Genomic DNA, 21,781 nt, shown 5'->3' with positions numbered 1-21,781 from the left:
TTTTTTTTTTTTTTTTTTTTTTTTTTTTTTTGGTAACAGGGATCGAACTCGTGCCCTTGTGCTTGCAAGGCAGGTAGCAAAACCACTGAGCTAAATCCCCAGCCCTTAACTAAATGAGTAGTGGCCTCTATACTGGACAGCATAGGTCCTGAGCACTTCAGAAAGCACTTCTTCCCACATAACACAAGTATAGTTTCATGCTGGCCTTTCTTCTAAATGAAGTTCTAAGTTCACACAGCACAGAGTCTGGAAACCACATGGACAGATTCTGATGATGATGGAACCAGACAGTCTATCTATCTTTCAGTTTCTTCATTCTTCACTGCCAGTCAACACTGCAACTCTGGTCTGGTCCACATTGGTTACTGCATACGCAATGTGGATACATGTATGTAAAAATGTATGCATATATGTGTACATGGGTGTATATACACACTAGAGGAACTTTTTACTTAGAAAATGTTGTTCTGTAAAGAAACTGAATACTAAAGTTTTTGAAATGTTTATATTTAACTCCAGATTTTCTATTTTCTTTACTTTGTAGAAGGGGGGAGGTATCTGATCCTATGACTTTTTAAATTTTGAGTCAATAAGTAGTATTCTGAAAATAAAAACATCTAAATTAATTTTAGAATACAGAATCTGAAATACACTATAACATGTGAAAGAAAATAAAAATGTTAAAAGGATACTTCTAATAAAAGATAGGGTTTTGCAGTGGGGCATGGTGGAGTATGCTTGTAATTCCAGAACTGTATGAGGTTAAGGCAGAAGGATCTCAAGTTCAAGCCAAGCCTGGCCAACTTAGTGAATCCCTGACTCAAAAAAATAAAACACAGGTTGGAGATGTAGCTCAGTGCAAAGGCCCTTGTTCAATCTCGTATACTGCTTTAAAAAAAAAAATTATAGTATTGTGAGTAATTTTTTCATTTCCAATAATTAGCTTGTTTCAATATATATACACACACACACACACACACACACACAGAATATACATGATCAATATCTACATGTATTAATTTTCAGTTACTCTGATACTCATGTAAATCCAACAGCATGCACAGACAAGGCTATAGTTCAATCTTACAAAAGAAATCAGATATAAAAGCTAAAATTACTATACAATGAAAAACAGATACATGGGCATGTGTATTTTGTTTTTGATGTTCTCTTATTATGTATGAGGTAGCGTTAACACTGTATTTTACATGAATTACTTCTTTAGTTGTAATAGTATTATCCTCATTTTGTAGAGGGGAAAATTAGCTAAGACAGACTAAGTTTTTTCTCCAAATGGCTAGTAAATGGAGAATTTAGGGTACAAATCTAGGTCTGACTTCAGAATCTACACTCCTAGTCATTATGCTACAATGAAAAACAGAATTAAGCAGTGCAATTAAGGAAAAAATTCACAACAGATAGTTTTTTTTTTAAATCATAGAGCATTATAAAAACCAGTCTGTATTAGATCTGTTAAAAGAATATATGAAATTAAAATGTCAATTTTTGAACCATCTTTAATATAAAACTGGCATTCAAGAAAATTCAATACCTAGTCTTGATTTTTACATCTGAATAAAAAAAGTGTGAGCATCTCTACATGATCTTTTTTCTTAGCAAGCCAAGAATAAAACTGATAGAGTATCTTCAAAATAACTAGAGCAAATATATACTACTGGTAAAATGTTTGAAAGCTGCTGTTTGCAGTCAGGATTAAGACAAAGGTGTTCACTGTTACAGGTTCTGTTTGGCATGGTACTAGAAGATTTGGGCATCATTATATAGAGGAATAAAAAATATATGAGGAAATATGACCAGAAAAAAAAAAAAACTTCATGGGCTAAAAGTTTTCAGAAACTATTAGGAATAGTAAATAGTTCAGCATAATTGCCATATTTTAGAATAATATTTAAAACCTATTTCATTTCTATCTACTAGTAATAAGTAGAGTATGATTTTTTTTTGTGGTGGGGGCAATGTTGGACAGTGAACCCAGGGCTTTGTGCTTGCTATGCAAGTTCTCTACTACTTGAGGTATATCCCAAGCATTGAAAAATGTTTACAAAGTGATTAGGTTGTCCATTTAATGACACATATCACCTTCATAGAGAAATATAAAGAGTTTCAGGGTTCTCAATGTGGAAGCCACAACAATAAACGTCTATCTTAATCACACCTACATTTACTATGACTTTGTTTTGTTACCTGATAGGCACTATGTACATGCTTAAACTAAAATATACACATGTGAAGATGTTTTATAATTTAAACTAAAAATGCAAAATAGTTAAAGGGTAGCCAATAAATTCCATTTTTTAGTTAGTAAAAATTATATTTATAATCCAATTATAGTCTATGTCTGAATGCAGAGCCTCTCATTTTCCTCCAAATACAGGCCACAGTCCAAGTCTGCCTGGTTTAGGAAATACTGCAAAACAACTCACTGATTGTGGACCTATCATTCCTCCATCTCTAACACTTTTTATCTAACCTTTCTTTTAAGTCATCCAAGCATCGCTGAAGGTGAACTTCCCCTGCTGTGACCAAAACGTGCTCTCCTGTTTCCTGAATTAAAATCTTGACACAGGGATCAGCTTGGTTCAAGAGTTTCATTCCCTTCACGAGCTGAGGCATTTCACCTAGGTTAATAAAATAAAATACTGATTAAATATTAGAACCAATACAGTCTAAAGACAATAGCCCACTCAGGAAAATTACAATGAATTAAAATCTTAAAGTAATGTTAAATAGTTTAATTTTCTTCCAAATAATGCAGCGATGTGAATAAAACTTCCAGGCATTTATCTATACATCCAACATGAGACACTCACAGGCTTATCATCAAGACTCCAAAGCTGATCTACACAAATTCTTCAAATGGTCAGCAGACACAAACATCATTATTATAAAAATTAAATTTATGATACAACATCACCTAAATCTTATTGTAAATGCACATATTATATACACAGAAATGTAACAGAACAGAACATTTCCCAAAAAGATACATACAACATCAACATATTAGCAAGAGAATCATTTAATGTGATAATTAAGACACTTTACCAGGACTTTAAACTAAAAATAACTATTTGTGAAAATGTTTGATAGAACTGTGGATTTAGAATACATAAAGTAGCTACTGTACCTGGTGAACAATAGCATTGTCTGTACAGCACTCTGCTTGTGCTTTTGGTGTGTATGGTAAGTTCCTGACTTATGAATGAGGTCTGTTCCAAGGTTCCAGGAGAATTGTTCCTAAACTAGGGACTTCCTGTAATTCTTCCCTAAATTCACTGGACTTGAGAGGATGGATGGGGACTGTGATAACTACTTTTTCACCCCTTTCTTTATATTCAGTTCCTAAGGTTCACACAAGAGAGCCCAGAGGGTCTCTTTCTGCTGCCTGAGTAGACTTCTGACTTCGAAGGCATTTTTATGCAGTACTGTCTCAATTCTACATCTGAAGAAAAGAATTAGCAACTCTTCAATGCTTGGTTTCTGCACTAAACACACAAAACCACAGGAGCTTTCTGCAAGGCACTGGTTTTTAAGAAGCCTTACAAAAGTTTATTAATTGGTGGGCAGGAAAGAATATTAGAACTTTTGTGCCAATTTTTGAAATAAAATTATTTTAGCTGGGTGTGGTGGCATACACCTGTAATCCCAGCACTCTGGAGGGCTGAGACTGGGCTGAGACTGCCCAGCCCTAAGTAACCTAGCAAGACCCTGTCTTAAAATAAACAATTCAAAAAAAGAGGTGGGGATGTAGCTCACTATGATGGCCCTGGGCTCAATCCTGAGTACAAACAAACAAAAAATCTTTTAATAATAACTAACACTTTGTAGCTCCATCCAGTGCCATCCAGACAAGCACTCTCCCCATATGAAGTCATCAAATGTGAGGCAGGTACAATTAATGTTCTCACTCTGTAGATGAGGAAAAGTATGGAAGAGCTAAGGAGTTATGCTCAATGTGAAGAGTGATGCTGCAGCAGAACGTGGTTCTGAAGCTGGTTAGTGGGGCATGGTGCCCATGTTCAACAGGCACACAGCACAGGGCCACAGTCACAGCCACTCTGGGCACAGGAGTTGTGAGGCAGGCAGAGTGTGCTGCTTCATGTGCAGGACCAGCAGAGGCACCTTGCCCTATACCTTTCAGCACTCTGTCATTTTCCTTTGCCTCACTCACAGGACTAACAAATGCCTCCTAGTATTACTACTCTAACCGTCACAGAATTTAAAACCTGGCTGAAAAGGATTCCTACAGAGAAGTACTAGTAATACTAATAATATGCACATCACCACCACCACCATCACCACCACCATAATCATCCCCAACTTTCACCAGTTCTCCATCAGCCAAACTATAAAGTAAACACATACTTAAAATCTGTTTCTTCACAGTAAAGATGACAGTTTAACATTAAGAAGAAAAATTTTAAATAAAATTTAAACATGGAGACTTTGAAATGTTTCCATTAACAGTCATTCTGTGGCCAAAAACAACATAATAAACACATGTATTTTCCTACCCCATATTAAAAATCTTCCATGTAGATAGTGTATTGAAGATATAAAAATTAATACTTCCAAATTTTTGTAAGAAAAACTAACTTTAAGAAAAACAGATACCTTGTATGGGTCATAAATGGGATTCTATAATGGGCACCATGACTTTAGTAAAGGAAGAGGTTATGCATTTCTTTCACTGGGACTATGCATCTCTGTGAAGTGGCTTTCCCAGTAACAATAACTTTCAATTAAAGCGCTGTAATACATGGAACCTAGAAGCAAACATCTGAGTAGCAGTATTATAGTGTTAAGGCAAGGTCTTCAAAAACAATGAGGCCTTACTGTATAGGCAGCTTCTAATTCAACCCCAGTCATCTGGCTCTGACATTCATGCTGCCATGTGTCCCGTACAGTGAGTCAGCTGGCCTAAGTGACCGACAAAACACTGGTGATGGCCACATGTGACCCAGAGGGCCAGCTGCAGGTTACTGGCAGAAACCAGTGACCCCACACTATGCTGCAGGATGCATGAACAACCATGAGAAGGTTCCAGTGGAGAGGAACTGAGGCCCAGCCAGCATCAGCTGAAGGGCAGCTGAGCCTCCAGGTGGCTACAGCCTCAGGTGATATCTGACTGCAACTGTGGGGAAAACACCAAGCTGGATGGCTCCCAAACTCCTGACCAAAGAGGCTGAAAAAAAAATAATTAAAATTGTTCTAAGCCACTAAGAGGAATGTGCTATACAGTATTCGATAATTCATAGAATTATAAACAACAATCACAAGTAAGTGATACATACCTACAATATGAAGCTTCATCAAACACTAAAGGCTGAGGCAGGAAGATCACAAGTTTAAGCCCAAGCTAAACAATTTAGTGAGCCCCTATCTCAAAATAAAAATAAAAAGGGTTGGGGATGTAGCTCAGTGGTAGAGTGCTTGTCTAGTATGTGCAAGGCTGTCTATATATATATATTTTTTTCCAAAAAACCAGTGACAATAAAAATCTAAAAAACTTACATCATTTTAATCTCAAGTTTTAAGTAATTTTCTATTTTTGTACTTCATAATGTACATGAAACATGTATGTATCCATAGAAACAGGAACAAAAACCCACTCTCTTATTAACTGACACAGATGAAGGATGAAATAATTCTGAGATAAACAGGATTTCTTAAATTCTCCTAAAGATGAAGATCCAGAATCATCACTAGGCAGATTTTCAACTCCTGAATCAAATGTTAACTGTAAAATCCTGGACATGTTAATTACCTTTTTCATGCCTCAGTTTCCCCTCATGTGAGGATAAGATAAAAATAGCACCTTAATGCACACAGCTTATGAGAGAATTAAATGAGATAATAAATGGAAAATCCTCAGTATAATGTGTGGAATGCAGGAGGGATATGGCTTCGGGATGTCTGTAGTCCTCTTTGCTGAGTTTTGAGTAGCTCCTGTGTGCATGAAGATGTGACATTTCTTGACTTCTGCCTGGGAAATCAGAGAAAGGTGAGGGAACACATGCTCAGGACTTGCTTCTGCCTGGAGAAGAGAAACAGGTGTGTTCTGTACTAGCCTGGAGAAGAGTAACAGGTGTGTTCTGTACTAGCCCACCCAGTCTGTCATGATGAAAGAGAAGAGGGTCGAGGATACACATTCTAGTCAACAGTGGATCCATCCAGGGCTTCACAGAGACAGGGCTATTAGGGAGTCTGGCGATAAGAGGGAGGTACACATCAACAGGGAGAAAGGGGTATTGTCCCAAAGGAAGTATGCACCTAGGAAAGTTTTCTCAGACATTCTGAATGTAAAATACAATGTTGACATGACAGACCAATGAATATAAAATTTAGACAGTGAAAGATACAAATGGGGCACTTTAGTAACACAACCAAGAAATGCATGGTAATCCAGTAAAAACAACAAAGTTGGTGGGAAAAAGTTGTAATGTTCTTTTTAAATATGAATAAAAGTGGATGTCCCTTCCAACATTTTTAGCTTTTTTACAAAGTTCAGAAAAATTTAATGAAACACAGATGAATATACTTTGGCCTCTAGAAGGCTAATTCCACATGATTCTCTGTTTTAGACTATCTCATTTCTTGATAAGGTAAAGGAAGTTAATCTCATGGACATACTGCTTGGGTCAGGAAGTAAGCCAAAGACAAACACCTGCAACTCATAGTCCTGCTAGTTCTGCTGCTCTGCAGGGTGGGGCTTTTACTTGGTTTGGATATGAGCACAGACCAGCATATAATAAAAAATTATACATTTGTATTAAATAATTAAAGCTTAAATGATCAAATATTTGATAATTCCTATTTATATACTTGAGACACAAATGCAATAAGAATAACTGAATAAGAATACAGATACAACTCAGAGTATATCTTGGATGACAGAATCCAGTGTCAAAAACTTAAGCACAACTGAGCTTTCTTGTAGTCTATGCTTTTAAAGTCTGGATGCAGTGGATAAATGACCAGAGCCATCAAGGGTCAGGGTTTGGACAAGCCCACAACACAGAAGCTGGCTATATAGAGAACAGGGTGAATCCACAAGGCAACCAGGCACTGTCAATCCAGTGACTCCAGAAATACCCCTGTCTCTGAAGCCCAAGTCAGGAAAGAACCCAAAAGTTAGAAACATAGTCCTCCAAGTATCTTCCTTAGGTCTCTGGGCTCCCTGACATGGCTGAGGATTAACTCAGAGAAGGGATGAGGCTTTGGAAAGCTACAGTCAGGGCAGAGGAAGAATACACATGTACAGGCCCAATGAGGCCAGTACATACCAGACTGCAGTTCTGGAGCTTCTGGTAAGGGCTCAATGAAAGTCATACAAAGAAATATAAGCACTGGCCAGGCAAATGGTAAAAGCAAAGGCTAAGATTCATTATGATATGATCAGGCAGCTAGGAAGAAAGTGCAGGAAATATTTTCTAAAGAGATAGGATATGTTCAGTGTCCAGACAATCCAGCAAGCCTAGAATAAAGTGGCAGAGGACAGATTTTGAAACAAGGAGCTTGGGATAAGATTCTAACTTAGAAGCAGTGGAATAAAACATAAGCTTTGCTAAGGGTCACGGAGGGTACAGAGAAGAGCCTGTCTCTGCCATCAAGAATACAATCTCCTTGAAAGGAGCTAAAGGTGTAGGGAAGGTGGGATGGGTAGGGGAAGAGTAAAAAGGGAAAAGAAAAAAAATGTGAGAGAATGAAAAGATGAAAATAAAGTGTTTGTAGATGGGGAGGGGAGGAGCGGGTGAAGGGAGGGCAGAGGTAAGGGGAAAAAATGAGAATCAAGACTTGCCATGTAGAGGTACATGATCCCAACAATGAATGTAACTGTACTGTATCCCTAAAATGTACCAATAAACTCAATTAAAGCTGAAAAAAAAAAGAATACAATCTCCTCAGATGGCAAAGGTATCTAACCATACCATGTTTCTTTTCTTTTTTCTGTACTGGGGATCGAACTCCGGCCCTTGCGCTTGCAAGACAGGCAGCGGAACTGAGCATGTTTCTAAAACGGGCTTGATGGTTGTTACTATTAGATACATTAACAAAAATGCACAGTATAACTAAAGACATTTATAGCTAAATGGATGCACATTGAGGCCATACTCAAGAGAAATAAATAGGACACATATATGTAAACACCGAATAGTTTCTCTGGTATGAGAAACTAAAAATATAAATAAGGATCAAAATGTATTAATTGATAATGTGAAATAGGAAGAAAAGGTCTAAAGGGCTCGGGGAAATGGGAGGGGTAGGGGAAAGGGAAGAAGGGAAAGGAAAAAATATGAGAAAAGAAAAATGTAAACAAAGTCTCTGTAAACAGGGAGGGGTGGAGGGGTTGAAGGGAGGGCAAAGGAATGGGGAAAAAATAAGAACTGAGATATATCACGTACAGGTACAGATTCCCAGTGATGAATGTAACTATACTGTAAAACTAAAATGTACCAATACATTTAATGAAAAAAAATGCACAGTATACTGTGGAGCAACTCTCCAGATGCCAATACCAATACAAGCACTTAAGCAGTATGATGAACATCATTCATAATGTACATGAAACCTTAGCACAAAAGTCCATGTATGTATAAAGTTACAGGTACAGGAAGCTGTTTTCTTTTTTGACTGATATGGATAAAGGATGTGGATCATATGCTCTTAAAAAGAGGGTCACTTACTTGGGTGTTTCGGCTCAACAGCAACTCTCACAATAGGGGTGGCTTCAAAGCTAAGTGGTATGAAAGGTGGGCAGGATGGCAAGCTACACAGTGTCGCAGATTTCAGCACAAAGTCTTGAAGACCTCCTATTCCTGCAGAGAGAAAAAGATCTACAGGGTCAATAAGGGATGGCAATTCTGAATTAATGTTGGGAACAAAACTGCACTGACACAGTGTATACTTGAGTCAAACACATCCAAAGTTACACAGAATGAGACAGACCTCTGTGGCTTTTATAAACCTGGGTACTAACTGCTGTCAAAACCATAGAAATTATGCTAGCTTTTGTTTTCCAGATGTACAAATCCTACTACATGAGATTTAAAGTATACCTGCTTCAAACACAGAAATGATCATTTCCAGATGTATTTATCTGAAAACAATTATTTTTTTAAATTATAACTTTATTTTAAAGAAATGTAAGATAACCACTGAAATAACCTATTTTGCTAATCCACTTGCCTATGGCTAAAAGGAACTTACTGAGACTTAAAATGTGATGTTGCTGTGGCGTGCCTAACCCTCATGACCATCCGTACCACCCCAGATTTAAAGAAAATCTGCCCCCTCCTGCCTTAGGCTCCTGGCTGATGGCAGCACAAGACTCTGAATGGTGCATATACCTTGCTGAGCAGATGGGAACAGAGAGAAATCTTAGATGGAGAGACAAAGGGGCATTATGATTTTCACATCCAGAATGGAGTGGACAGTACTGTAAGACACATTAAAAATGTGTACAAAGCCATTTGTGTGGCTTCATGTTCAGTGGAAGATTGAGGGAGGGAGGGAGGCACAGGAGGAGAGGTCACCTGTTACAGGGCAAGGTGACACAGGAAGAAAGGGCAGAGATATTGCATCAGCATAAACTTTTGCATTTCTGGCTTAGAAATAACTAAAGAAAGGAATTGGAGGAAACCGCTCTGCTTTGGTCAGCTGACAGTGCTGTGAAGGGACAGCCCAGCAACTGTTGGGGAGACATCAACAATGCAGGGGCTTCTTATTGTCTGATTACAGCATGGGGACCTCTCTTGATCACCTCACTGAAGGGGGAAATGTTCAGAGCACCAGAAAACATTCTTCATCTCATGCTGCATCTCGATTCTCTCTCTACACACTGTCCCAAATTAGCTGTCCAAAGGCTCACAGAAAGGTACTTCTTTCACTCTCATCAATGACCATGGATTCAGAGGCATTTGTCAAACCTTTTGACCTTGCTCTGCTTCACACTAAGCATCACTAATTAGCTCTTGTGTCAGTTCAGCTCAGGGCATGGTGTCCAGTGATGGCGAGCTTTTCAGAGCTTTCAATAACAAACAGCAAGCTGTGGTACATGTGCCATAGGTCGCCATCAATGGACATTTTCTGTACCTGGGACCTTCTTCAGGCTAGTTTCAGGGTGATAAATTCTCTCTGTGCCTTCAGTGTACTTCTTCAACAAAGTCTAACTTATGACTGCATCTGCTGGCCCAGCACAGAAAAGTCTACACTGGCTACAGCTTCTTGTGGACATTGGCCTAGGTACCATGATGCAACAGAGCTAGTACCTAAATTTCTTCCATGGCTCCTAGAAACAGCTTCATTACTAGTGAGGAGAGAAGAAAATCCCATGCAAAACATTTCCTTTCTATCCTTGCTCACCTCTCACCTGCCTGTGTCCCTTTATTGCACAATGAACATAGAGCTTCTGTGAAAAGCCAAATTCTGCCTTCTTCTGTATCCCTTGAGGCACAAGCTGTAGGTAGGCAGTGTACTTCAGACATTGTCTCTTTCAACTTCTGGCTTATATTTTACTATTCTAATACCAAACCTATTCTTGCTAATTAGACATGCCCAGGTCTGTTGAAATAATTCCTCCAAAAAGAAAAAAGAAAAAGGTCAAAACTGTAATATTTCTAGTCAAGATTATACATATATGGAAAAGGCAGGGCTGCAAAGGCAGTAAGACCTTTGCTACCTCTACTGTATGTCATCATTTTAGTTATTAAAAAAAAAACACTTTAAAGTCAGACAAGGGATCATTAAGTTTACCTGGGCATATCACAATAAAATGATTTAAAAATCCTTTGATGATTTATGTTGCAGTCCCACTATTAAGTTTACCACATGGTATTTATACAAAGCACAAACTCTTGAAGACACAGGTGTAGGCAAACACACAGCAAAAGAAACCATCAAGAGGGAAAAGACAACCTACAGAACAGGAAACAATTTTTGCCAGCAACTCCTCAGAGGACTCTCTAAAATGTATGAAGAACTCAAAAAAATTAGATCCCCCAAATTTAAAAACCCAATCCAAAAATAGGCATCTGAAATTTCTCAGATGAAGAAATACAAACAGCAATACATGAAAAAAATTTAAACACCCCTGGCCATTTGAGAAATGAAAATTAAAACAACACAGTTTCCATCTTACTCCAGAAAAAATAGCTACCATTCAGAAATCAATCAATAACAAATGCTGGTGAGGCTTTCAGGGAAAAAAGAACCTTACTCCATTGCTGGTAGAAATGTAAACTGGTATAACAACTATGGAAATCAGTATGGAGATTCCTCAAAAAACTAAAACTGGAAATTCCATTTGATTCAGCTATTCCCTTTCTAGGTATTTTCCCAAAAGAGTTAAGGTCATCATACCACAGTCATATATGCATATCCATGTTTACAGAAGCACAATTTATAATAACTAAATCCTGAAAACAGTCCATATGCCCATTAACAGATGAATTTAAAGAAAATGTGGTATGTATATACAGTGGAGTTCTACCCTGCCACAAAGGATAAACTTGAGGCATTTTTTTAGGTAAATGGATGAACCTCAACAACTAATCTTATGTGAAATAAACTTGTTATACAAGTTTAAATACAGCATCACTTCACTTGTGTGAGAAACCCAAAGTATAAATAAGGAGCAAAACTAGGGATAGATATTAGGAAGTAAGAAGACCTTGTTCAAACTGGACAGGAAATGAGACAGGGAGAGGGGAGGGAAAGGAATTTAAAGAAAAGGAAAATAAAAGAAAAAAATAGAAATAGATCTTCTGTATATAGAGAGGGGAAGGAGAGTTGGAGGGGAGGGAAGGGGAGGGAGGGGAAGTGGACCAAAAAAAAAGAATTAAGATGTGGTAAGCCCCTGTACAGATCCTCTGATCATTATGTACTGCAAAGTGTACTGCTAAAAAAATATGAAAAAATGCCATCATGTATAGTTTTTAAAAAGAAACAGTATACCTCTCATCAAACCATTCTAATTTTGCCACTATTTTCCCGTTCTCCACAGGAGCACATTTTTACACTATTATAATGTCTATATAATTTTCTATCTGTGATTTTTCACTGCAGTCATGTTGGTAAAAATTGTAGCAATTAAGTTCCTTCATTCAAAGTATATCTGTTAAAGCTTTTTCCAGCTGGGACCAGGGGATAAGGGATGTGTTCCCTCTGGGAAATCACTTCAGAATTTGTAAGATAGGAGGAGGAATGATGTTCAAGGGGGGAAAAAAATTCCAAACAAGTATGACACTGGTATGTTTTTAGTCACTGTATTTATTTTCAAATTTCAATGATTAGAGAGGGTGTAAGTGTTTGTGTTTATGTTTATTAAAAAGCATATGATTTTAAAAGAGAAGGAGAAGAAAAAACAGGTTGAGGAATACGGTGATGGAGCAATTTACCGGGAACAAGAATCCTAACTTGTTTTTATGTGAACACCTGTAACTCTGGTCACTGAGGATAAGTGATCAAATCCTTCATCATCCTCATTCCTGTCCACACAATAGGGAAGCTACATAAACTGCCATGTCAGCTGTGTCACACATATAGGGTGATTGGCCATGACCAGGAAAATGTTGACTTCTTCAACTAGGCCCAGAGGCCCTCTCTAAGCTCTGAGGTCTAAAACATATCTTGCAAATTATTTTTTTTCTTTTTCTTTGCAAATTCTTTTGAAGTTTTAGTATTCTGCAAATGTTGGCAGGGAAAAGTATTTCGGGGAAGTCCCTAATGTTTCCCTTTCAAAAGAATCTCAGAAACAAACAATATTATGAACATCTTTTAGCTGTATTTGTAGAGAATGAAAATATTGGGCCTGAGAGACAGATCGGCTTTCTGGTGAAAGCTTTCTTCCCATTTTTAGCAGTTCCCAGTGCACACAGGTTGACGTGTCTAGAATGAGGTTATACTGACAGGCAGGAAGACTGAATACTGATGCTGTTTTCTGGAGACAAGTTAGTATGGAAAGAAAACAGCATTACCACCTTTCTTTTGGCTGTGTGAAACAGCAAAATGGCAGTGCAGATTTCTAAGAGGAAGTGTGTTGCAGATAGTATCTTCAAAGCTGAAATGAATGAGCTTCTTACTTGGGAGCTAGCTGAGGATGGGCACTTTAGAGCTGAGGTCTGAGTTACACTACCAAGACAGAAATCATAACCTTAGCCACTAAGACAGGGAATGCTCTTGGTGAGACAGGTCAGAAGATCCAAGAACTGACTGCTGTAGTTCAGAAGAGGTTTGGCTTCCTGAGGACAGTATAGTGCTTTCTGCTGAAAAAGTGGCAAAAAGTGTTCTGTGTACCACTGCCCAGGCAGAATATGTGTCACAAACTCCTAAGAGGGCCTGTTGTGTAGAGGGCCTACTATGGTGCCGAGATTCATCACAGACAGCAGGGCCAGGGCTGCAAGGTTGTGTATCTGGGAAACTCTGAGGACTGAAGGCTAAGTCCATGAAGTCTGTGGATGGCCTGGTGATTTGTGGGGCGGGGGGAATGTCAACTACTACAGTGACACCACTATGCACCATGTGCTGCTCAAACAGGGTATGGTGAGCATCAAAGCAAAGGTAGTGTTGCCCTGGGGTCCAAGTGGTACAACTGGCCCCAAGAAACCCGTCTGACCACCTGAGCAATGTGGAACCCACAGATGCCTACCACCTTATCTTGGAAAAGATGGGTGGGAAGCCAGAGCCACCTACCATGCCACAGCTGGACCCTACAGCCTAAAAGGGTCTCCTTGGCAGCTGTATCTTGGAAATGGAGGCTTCTGCATAGAGTTATTTAATAAATCTTATACAAAGACAATGATGAAGGAGTAGGAAAAGGAAGAGAAGAGGAGGTGGCAGAGGTGGACGTGGGGGTAGGGGGAAGAGGAGGAGGGGGAAGAGAAAACGAGCATCTTTTTCTTATGGAAAATTTGGATTTGTGGAGTACTCTTTCATTGCTATAATAAAAACATTACTATAGTTGAAAAACATTTAGAAGATGACCCCTGAATCTTTTATTTCAAACTGATGATAGCCTCACTACATCCAAGAACCATTGGCCCATCCTGCTAAACCTGTTCAGGCTGAAATCAGTGGATCCTAAATATTTGCAGTAAATTTAAGTCAATGTCACGGATGTTCACACAGCCTCAGGTCTGTGAGAGCAATGAACACCACTTTGGAAGGGACAAGAGGCTTTTCTAAAGTGTAGATTCCCTAGGAAGTGGGAATCTAGAGAACGTGGGTTCTGGAAGACTACCTTTTGCTCTCAGCCTTCTGTCTCTGTACGTCACAGAAGTCCCAATTCTTTACCCTGGTTATATATTTTTCCTCAAAACTCTGAATCTGTTCTCTTTGACTCAACTATCTGGAGTGTCAGGGAGCTTACACATGGTAGAAACCTTGATATGAAGGTAGGTGGGCACAAGGTACATAAATGAGCCTTTACCAAACCAGGTTGTCCAGCATCTCCAAAGTGGACTGGTATGGGTCAGCAAAAGCTTTCCAAACATGGGTCAAGTCTGCCCACTATGTTACAAAGTCCAGGAAATCAACTGTCCTTCTTAGTACATGGGGAGGCCCTGAGGAATAATCTTGCAACAAGGATGTCACCTTGTCATAAATCTTTCCTTCTCATACAAACAGTTGGAGCTAGTAAGAGTTCTTAAGCAAGCTATAGCAAGATGTGTGGACACTATTCTCAGTAGAGAGAACAAATGGAGAAAAAGTAATACCTTGAAGAATCAAAAACTTTTAGAAGGGCTGGAAATGTAGCTCAGTGGTAGATTGTTGGCCTAGCATTCATGAGGCCCTGGATACAAGCTCCAGTACTGTAAAACAAGCAAGCAAACAAAAACAACCTCTTAGAGATGTGCAGGCTTACCATCTTTGCATTTGAGAATAGGGAGAAACTTGCCCCTTAGGGTCCTGAACAAGGTAGTTCATTTGTATATCACTATGGGGTCTCAATTTATACCCTGAGAAAGGATCCCAAGGGAGCCAGAGCACCTCTACTCCCATGAAGACAGAATGACCTAGTGGAGTTGGCTCTCTCCATAGGAATGGAACAATGAGGGAGTTTATGTGGCTGAAACGTGGACGAGATTCCTTACAGAGCAGCCTGATGCTGCCTTACGTTATGTTGCAAAGTAAAAGAAAGGCAGTTAAAGTCTTCAGGTAGTCTCTAGGGGTGTCATACTAGGATAAAAGTGCTACAGAGGTTGGCCCTAGGAAACAAGACTGTGCATAATTTACTGACATATTTAAAAACGTTTTCCACTGGGACAGAAACAGGAGTGAAGTACTGGTAGGAGTCAGCTGTGGGATGGTGGGAAGGGGGTTCTAGACCACAGTCAGAGCAGTAGGGCCTCAAGTCCATCAGGCTGCCACATCACAGGGGACAAGTTCAGGGAGTGGTACGGTACAAAGACGACGAGAATGAGACAGATGACTGAGGCAGCTGAGCGTCAAAGTATCCAGCTGGGACTATATTCTGAATACAGTAGGTTTGTGAGAAGCTAGGAAGAAGTAATAGGAAGAGACAAAGATCAGATACAGATTTCTGGATGAGCAGGCGATTACCAGTTCAAAACATTTCCCAAGTCTTCACTGAAGTTTATAATTTTTACTATTATTTATACTGCTTTGTAATATAAAGAACTCCCTGACTGTCATATTTTTTTCTCCAGATGCTAGTTTATCTTTTTATTTTGCTTCTATTTTTTCTCTGTAGTACCTTTTGGAGCCTTTTCTATTTGATGTCGAAGTTCCAAAGCTTAAGACAAGTAGTGGTTTCAAAGAACGGATTAATATTTATTTAACTTTCCCTTGGTCTCTCAATGATCTGAATTTCAAGGGCAGACACAAAACAGGCACTTCAGAATATTTCATCAATGAATGAATGAACATGAGCACAGTTCCATCCTCACCAATTTAAATTTGGAGGGGGCCAAAGGTGGATAAGCAATTAGAGTACAAGGTTACAAGTGATAGAATGGGAAGGGAACACATTTTCCTATGCAAAGAGAGAAACTGAAAAGTATCATGTCAATGTCATAGGCTTCCTGAAGAAACTGACACACAGAAATATGGGGACAGCCCTGCATAGGGTGTACAAGGGACAGATGAGGTGCTGGAAATGGTACCACTGGCAGTACAGTAAGAACCAGCCAGGGAGTGCCTTTATTGACAGTTAAGGGTACAGCAGAAAACCAGACTGAAAATACATTTTCTTCTCCTTTATTTCGACTTCTCTGCCATCAGTTCTTTTCTTTAAATAATATGCATTCTTGTTATGTTTGATGTGGAGTCAAGAGGATAGGAATGAAGTATAGCTCTAACCTTCTGCAGTAATGGAAGTAGTACCAGTGGCAGTTGGTCACACTGGTCATAGTTGCAGTTCTTTAAAAATAGATTTGTTAATCAAAATTAGAATTATGTTTGGTATATGGTATGAACTACTTATTTAATTTTTTATATGTACTGTTAAGTAGTTAACTATAAAGAAGCGTGTAAAGACTCCATTACAAGGTGCAAATCTGTACGGTCACAGTCACTTATAAGCTTTGCATCTTGTCTCACTGACCTAAATTCTTTTTTTTTTCAGCTTTGAGTTTATTGGTATATTTCAGGGATACAGTACAGTTACATTCATTGTTGGGATCTTGTACCTCTACATGACCTAAATTCTTATTTTGCATAGTAATGAATGATTTTAAGTAACACCCCTTTAAGATGTGCTCCACTTCAAGTCAAATGATTTAAATAAATTGTGAAAACATAAAAAGTTTGGCATGTAAGAAGAAAAAAATGCTCAGTACAGTTGAAAACAATTCTGGAAATGTAAGACAAAAAAGGAAGGAAGGGAGGGAGGGAGGGAAAGAGAGGGAAGAAGAGAGGTGGGAAAAGGAAGGGGAAGGCAAGGAAGGGCAGCCCTGACATAGGAGCACACTACTGTACACTCCTGTAATTCTGGCATTTGGAAGGCTGAGGCAGAGGATTGCTGGGGGGCTACACAGTAAGGCCAGGTTGGAATACATAGCAAGATCCTGTCTCAAAAACAAACAGAGCTCAAAATGGTGGTGCACATTTGCGATCCCAGCACTCGGGAGGCTGAGGCAGGAGGACTGCTGCAAGTTTGAGGCCAGCCTGGGCCTCAAGAACAGCCTGAATTACATAGTGAGACCCTGTCTCAAAAAACAAAAACAAAAAAACCAACCCCCCAAAAAACCCTCCCCCAAACAACAACAAAGGAGGTAAAGAGGGGTAAAGAGGTAAGGAAAGGGATAAGATATGGCTTTACAGGTTCAGGAAACCATAACCTCACTCCTTCTACCTTTTAATACTAAATATTTTCAATTAAAAATAGGAAAGAAAGCCTCTTAGTAATTTCAGCACAGGTACACAAAAGATCCTGCCTGAAATGATCAAAGCAATAGAAAAATACGGCAAAGCTGAATGGAGAGGTGAAACTAGAGGTCATCTCAAGCTGTGAGCTATTTCTGCTTGCTGTGGATCAAATTAAAGAAAAATATTAAGGATCCGCTCATAAATCTTGATAAAGGAGCAGGACTTCAGGGGTGAAAATGCAGACAATGCAGTGACAGTGGACCATTAGAAAAGGATCAGCAAGAAAAGAACAAAGAGTCCAGAAACAGCCCGACACAGGTATTGGGACAGGGGAATAATGTAGGCTAACAGTGGTAGACCAAAGAACATACTCAGTGAACACCATGGAGACTACTTAAAGATCTGGGAGAATAACAATACTGTGTCCCTCTCATACACACTCTAGAAAACTAAATTTCATACAGTTCAAAGACCTTAATATGAAACAAAAACTGCACACATACACGTACACAATTTTTAAAAAAACCCTAAAACAAACAAAAAACTGATAGTACAAATTATATGATGATACCTTAAGATCATACATCTCATTATAAAAATTTTTATAATAAAAGATATTATAAAGAAACCTAGAAAACGGATGTTTCCAATGTCTAAAAGTGACAGAATTGTAAGTACATACAAAGGATTAGCACAAATCAATGAAAAAAAAATGGGCAACCCAATAATCTAGGTTTCAAGACAAGACACTGAAAGAAAAGGAAGTACAAGGTAGTCAAAATCATACAGGTTTGATATGATTACTAATAATTGCAAATTAAAATAAGGTGATACTGTCTTACACCAATACAAGTGGTGTTGTCTGACAAAGTCTCATATTGGTGGGCATGTGCAGAAAAACATACATCTTGTACATAGTAGATGGAACAAAAGTCATCACACATATAGGGCCTGACATGGGCACCTCAAGGGCAGGGGCAGGTGCGTTGAAATGTGTGGAAATAACACATACCGTACAAGGAATTATGTTCTTTACAGCTTTTGACTATTTTGCTGGACAAAACTGCTAATAATAACTTGAGGTCAAATCTAATTCCATTTTAATAACAAGCACCCTTCCACCCTGGTTATACACAGTGAACTTTTAGAAATGGAATTACCATGTTAAAAAAAAAAAAAAAAGTCTGTTCTGAAAACAAGCTATTTGCCATTTTGCCAACAGCCACCCCACAGCACCTGAGTCATTAAGGTAACAGACCAGAATTTCTGTCACACAAACACGGTGGCCACCCAGGCTCACCTCAGTTATGCCTCTTAGTGTAGTCAGTCACACCAGAAAATTTACACACAAAGAGCAAACTACATCCCTTTTATCTTTCACATTATAGAGTGTTATACCAATGGGTTTGAAATGATATAAGCAGGTAGATTATTTTATCTTTGAATTTCATTTCTAGATGAAAAGATAATGTCAGATTTGTTATTAAATAATAGCTGAGAATCACTACACTATAGAAATTTACCCAGGTGCAGAAGGATATATGTTTAGAGGTATTCACACTTTAACATTAAATATCCAACCATTAGGACTAAAGAATGATAAATTCATACAATGGAACTGACATAGGAAAATATCAAATGGTACAGTAAGAACGTGTTAAACAAGGTCACAGACAATACAGTTACGCAAAATTTAAAAATTATATATAGTAGGTTATAGATACCTACCAAAGTTCCAAGAAAGTCTGAACACATCAAAATATAAAATACCATACATAGAAACACTAAGTGATGACTACTAGGGAAGGTAGGAGTTAGTGATGGCTAAAATCTCACCGAGTACAGTTGATATAATTACAGAAAAAACTAGTTAAATCCAAATTGTAGGTATATGGATATTTATTATATTATTTACTATTTGAAATACTCCAAAAATTTAAAACTTTAGGGCTGGGAATATAGTTCTGTGGTAGATTGTTTATTTAGCTCTGAGTTCAATTCCCAGTATAAAAAAAGGTTAAAATGTTAAATATCATTGTAAATAGGATTACAACTGATTTTTTACCTTTTTCTTATTTCTGTTGCAAATAATTAGCTTATATTGAGCTCATTAAAAAGTATACCTTTTTACCTTTACAAATGTATGTACTTTAGGGCTGGGGATTTAACTCAGTGGTGCCGCCACCTGCCTCACAAGCAGGAGGTCCTGAGTTCAATCCCCAGTACCAAAAACAAAACAAAACAAAAGTATGTACTTTAAAATTAAAATTTTACATGCATAAATATGTAAGAAAACATTTATGTGTAGGAAGAGTTTAAAGATATACTACAAAATGTCAGCAGTAGCAACCTCTGGATGATTTTCGTTTTATTTTTCAACATTTAAACATATGGTCTCAGCAAATGTACTACTTTTATATAAAATTTTTGAAAACAGGTTTTAAAAAACCTGCCTTTTGTATCAGTGTCTTGAATGTTTATATTGTTTGGATTACCAGAGAACAATACGCTCTGGGCTTACACTGTAAATGGATGACAATGGCATTAATCAACCCTGGCCTCAGACTTGGATTTCCCAATGCCTAGTTCCCCCAAAGGGTGTCTTGGATTCCTATCTGATAGGGAGCTGGAATGTGTCTTGGGTTAATCAAGGTCCTAACAACAAGGCCTTGGCTAGCCTGAGAGTGAAGGCTATGCTGTGTCTTGATCCCACCCTAGGCCTGACTCTGTAGATCCACTCCCCCACTCACAGTGGCATCAGTGTTGGGCCTGCATCCCTGTGACCACTTCCCTGGCCTTCACCAATAGTAACACTACTTTTCCAATGGTTCACATTGTCCTCGAGGTCAGTTCAGGAAATTTATGGGATTTAGGGGGTCTCATAGAATTTCACAGTCTAATATATCATCACTTATTTAAGAGAGAGTTCCAAACAGCTGCTGAAAAAATACTAACATTTATTTCACTGAGCATCTGTTGACTGTTCATGTTTCCAGGTCTGTGCTAAGCACCACAGGGGAGATGGAGATGAAGACGGGAGAGCTCGCTTTCCATGTTTTGTTACTATGAGTGCTCTCACAACATTTCTTTAAAATCTATTTTTTAAATATGTAAAAAGTATATATATTAAAGGGATACTATGCAATGTTTCAACACATGTCTAAATCAGTTTAAACATATTTATCTCCCCAACTGTTTTCAAAATTCATTCTTCTAGCTGTCTGAAATATACAATAGGTATCGATAGCTACAGTCACACTACTGTGCAATACCACACTAGAATTTCTTGCTCCTTTCTAACAGTAACTCAGTGCCCACTGATCCCTCCTACAGCATTTTAAAAACTCAAGTCATACTACTGCCAATTATTTATTCTGAATAAATGTAATTAATACCTGAGTGGAAAAGTAGCAATATTATAATATTAAATAATTTTTAAGCAAATGGTCAGATCAATTCAAGCCAATACTTTTTCTAGTGCATGCATTACTTTCAGAGAGAAGCAGCAAATTTTAAAGCAGTTTTGTTACTGTCGACTGAAACTAAATACAATCTTCATGTTTTCTTTCTCAGTGAGTAGACCAATGAAGTAAGAATCAGATCTTTAGGTAGACTTTTTGGTATTAATACCACTTTAAATATTAATGAGATTTTATGCTACAGTAGGTATGGGTTTTAATTTTATAATGTTACAAAAACACTGTTGGTTGATGTTACTGTTTAAAACAATGGAACTCCTTTGTCACAAACAAAGATCTATACTAGATAGAAGGCTGAATAAATGGGAGTTTGAGTTAAAAGTGAAAATAACTAAAGTTGGAGGCCCAAAATTGATATAGTCATTTGTTACCCTCTTGTATTATGACAGATCCAATACATTTTTATGAGGTAATTTTTCATAACTAGGTAAGATCATCCTCAATGTCCAATAGTAGAGACGTGGCTAATTGTGTTATCTGTCAAAATAGTATTACAATCACTAAACTGAATTTTGAAGACTACTTAGAAATAATTCAATATAAAATTCTATATAACTAAGATTATATAAATAAAAATAGAAAAATAACAATAAAAATAAAAGCTGAAATAGTACTAATATTGAGTGATCTTTTAAAAATTTAAAATCTATAATTTTTACCATGAAAAGTTATTAGATCCAAACTATAAGAACTTCTGAATTTTTTAGGAGCTTCCATTAATGAAATCAAATGACCATCCACTACATAAACTCACACTGGGTAAAGGTGACAGTGCAGTGCAGTGCAGTGCACTGCCAGTTTAAGCCAACTGGACATCCACAATGGGAAAACAACCTATCCTCACTCCCACCTCACCTTCTTACAAAAACAAACTGCAGGGCCGGGGATTTAGCTCAGTGGTTCCGCTGCCCACCTTGCAAGCACAAGGACTCGAGTTCGATCCCTGGTACCAA

At 38.1% G+C, this 21,781-nt stretch overlaps 1 protein-coding gene and 1 pseudogene across 4 annotated transcripts in view; one reads left to right on the top strand and one right to left on the bottom strand.

Moving 5' to 3' along the window:
* Positions 1-21,781, bottom strand: part of Efl1 (elongation factor like GTPase 1) — a 133,672-nt gene that overhangs the window by 17,848 nt on the left and 94,043 nt on the right. For 3 of the 4 annotated variants that reach the window (XM_010621178.2, XM_010621180.2, XM_010621179.2), the window contains exons 16-17: positions 8,709-8,840; positions 2,492-2,639 (exon numbers count right to left, since the gene is read on the bottom strand). In XM_010621178.2, the coding sequence (XP_010619480.1) occupies positions 2,492-2,639; positions 8,709-8,840 (280 nt within the window). The remainder of the gene's footprint in view (positions 1-2,491; positions 2,640-8,708; positions 8,841-21,781) is intronic. The other variant, XM_033761117.1, reaches the window with a different exon arrangement.
* LOC104860142 lies at positions 13,030-13,741 on the top strand (annotated as a pseudogene).

The sequence above is a fragment of the Fukomys damarensis genome, unplaced genomic scaffold, assembly GCF_012274545.1.
Source record: "Fukomys damarensis isolate Sample0158 unplaced genomic scaffold, DMR_v1.0_HiC HiC_scaffold_7, whole genome shotgun sequence".
In the NCBI taxonomy this organism is placed as follows: domain Eukaryota; kingdom Metazoa; phylum Chordata; class Mammalia; order Rodentia; family Bathyergidae; genus Fukomys; species Fukomys damarensis.
This window is presented reverse-complemented; position numbering and strand designations above follow the sequence as displayed.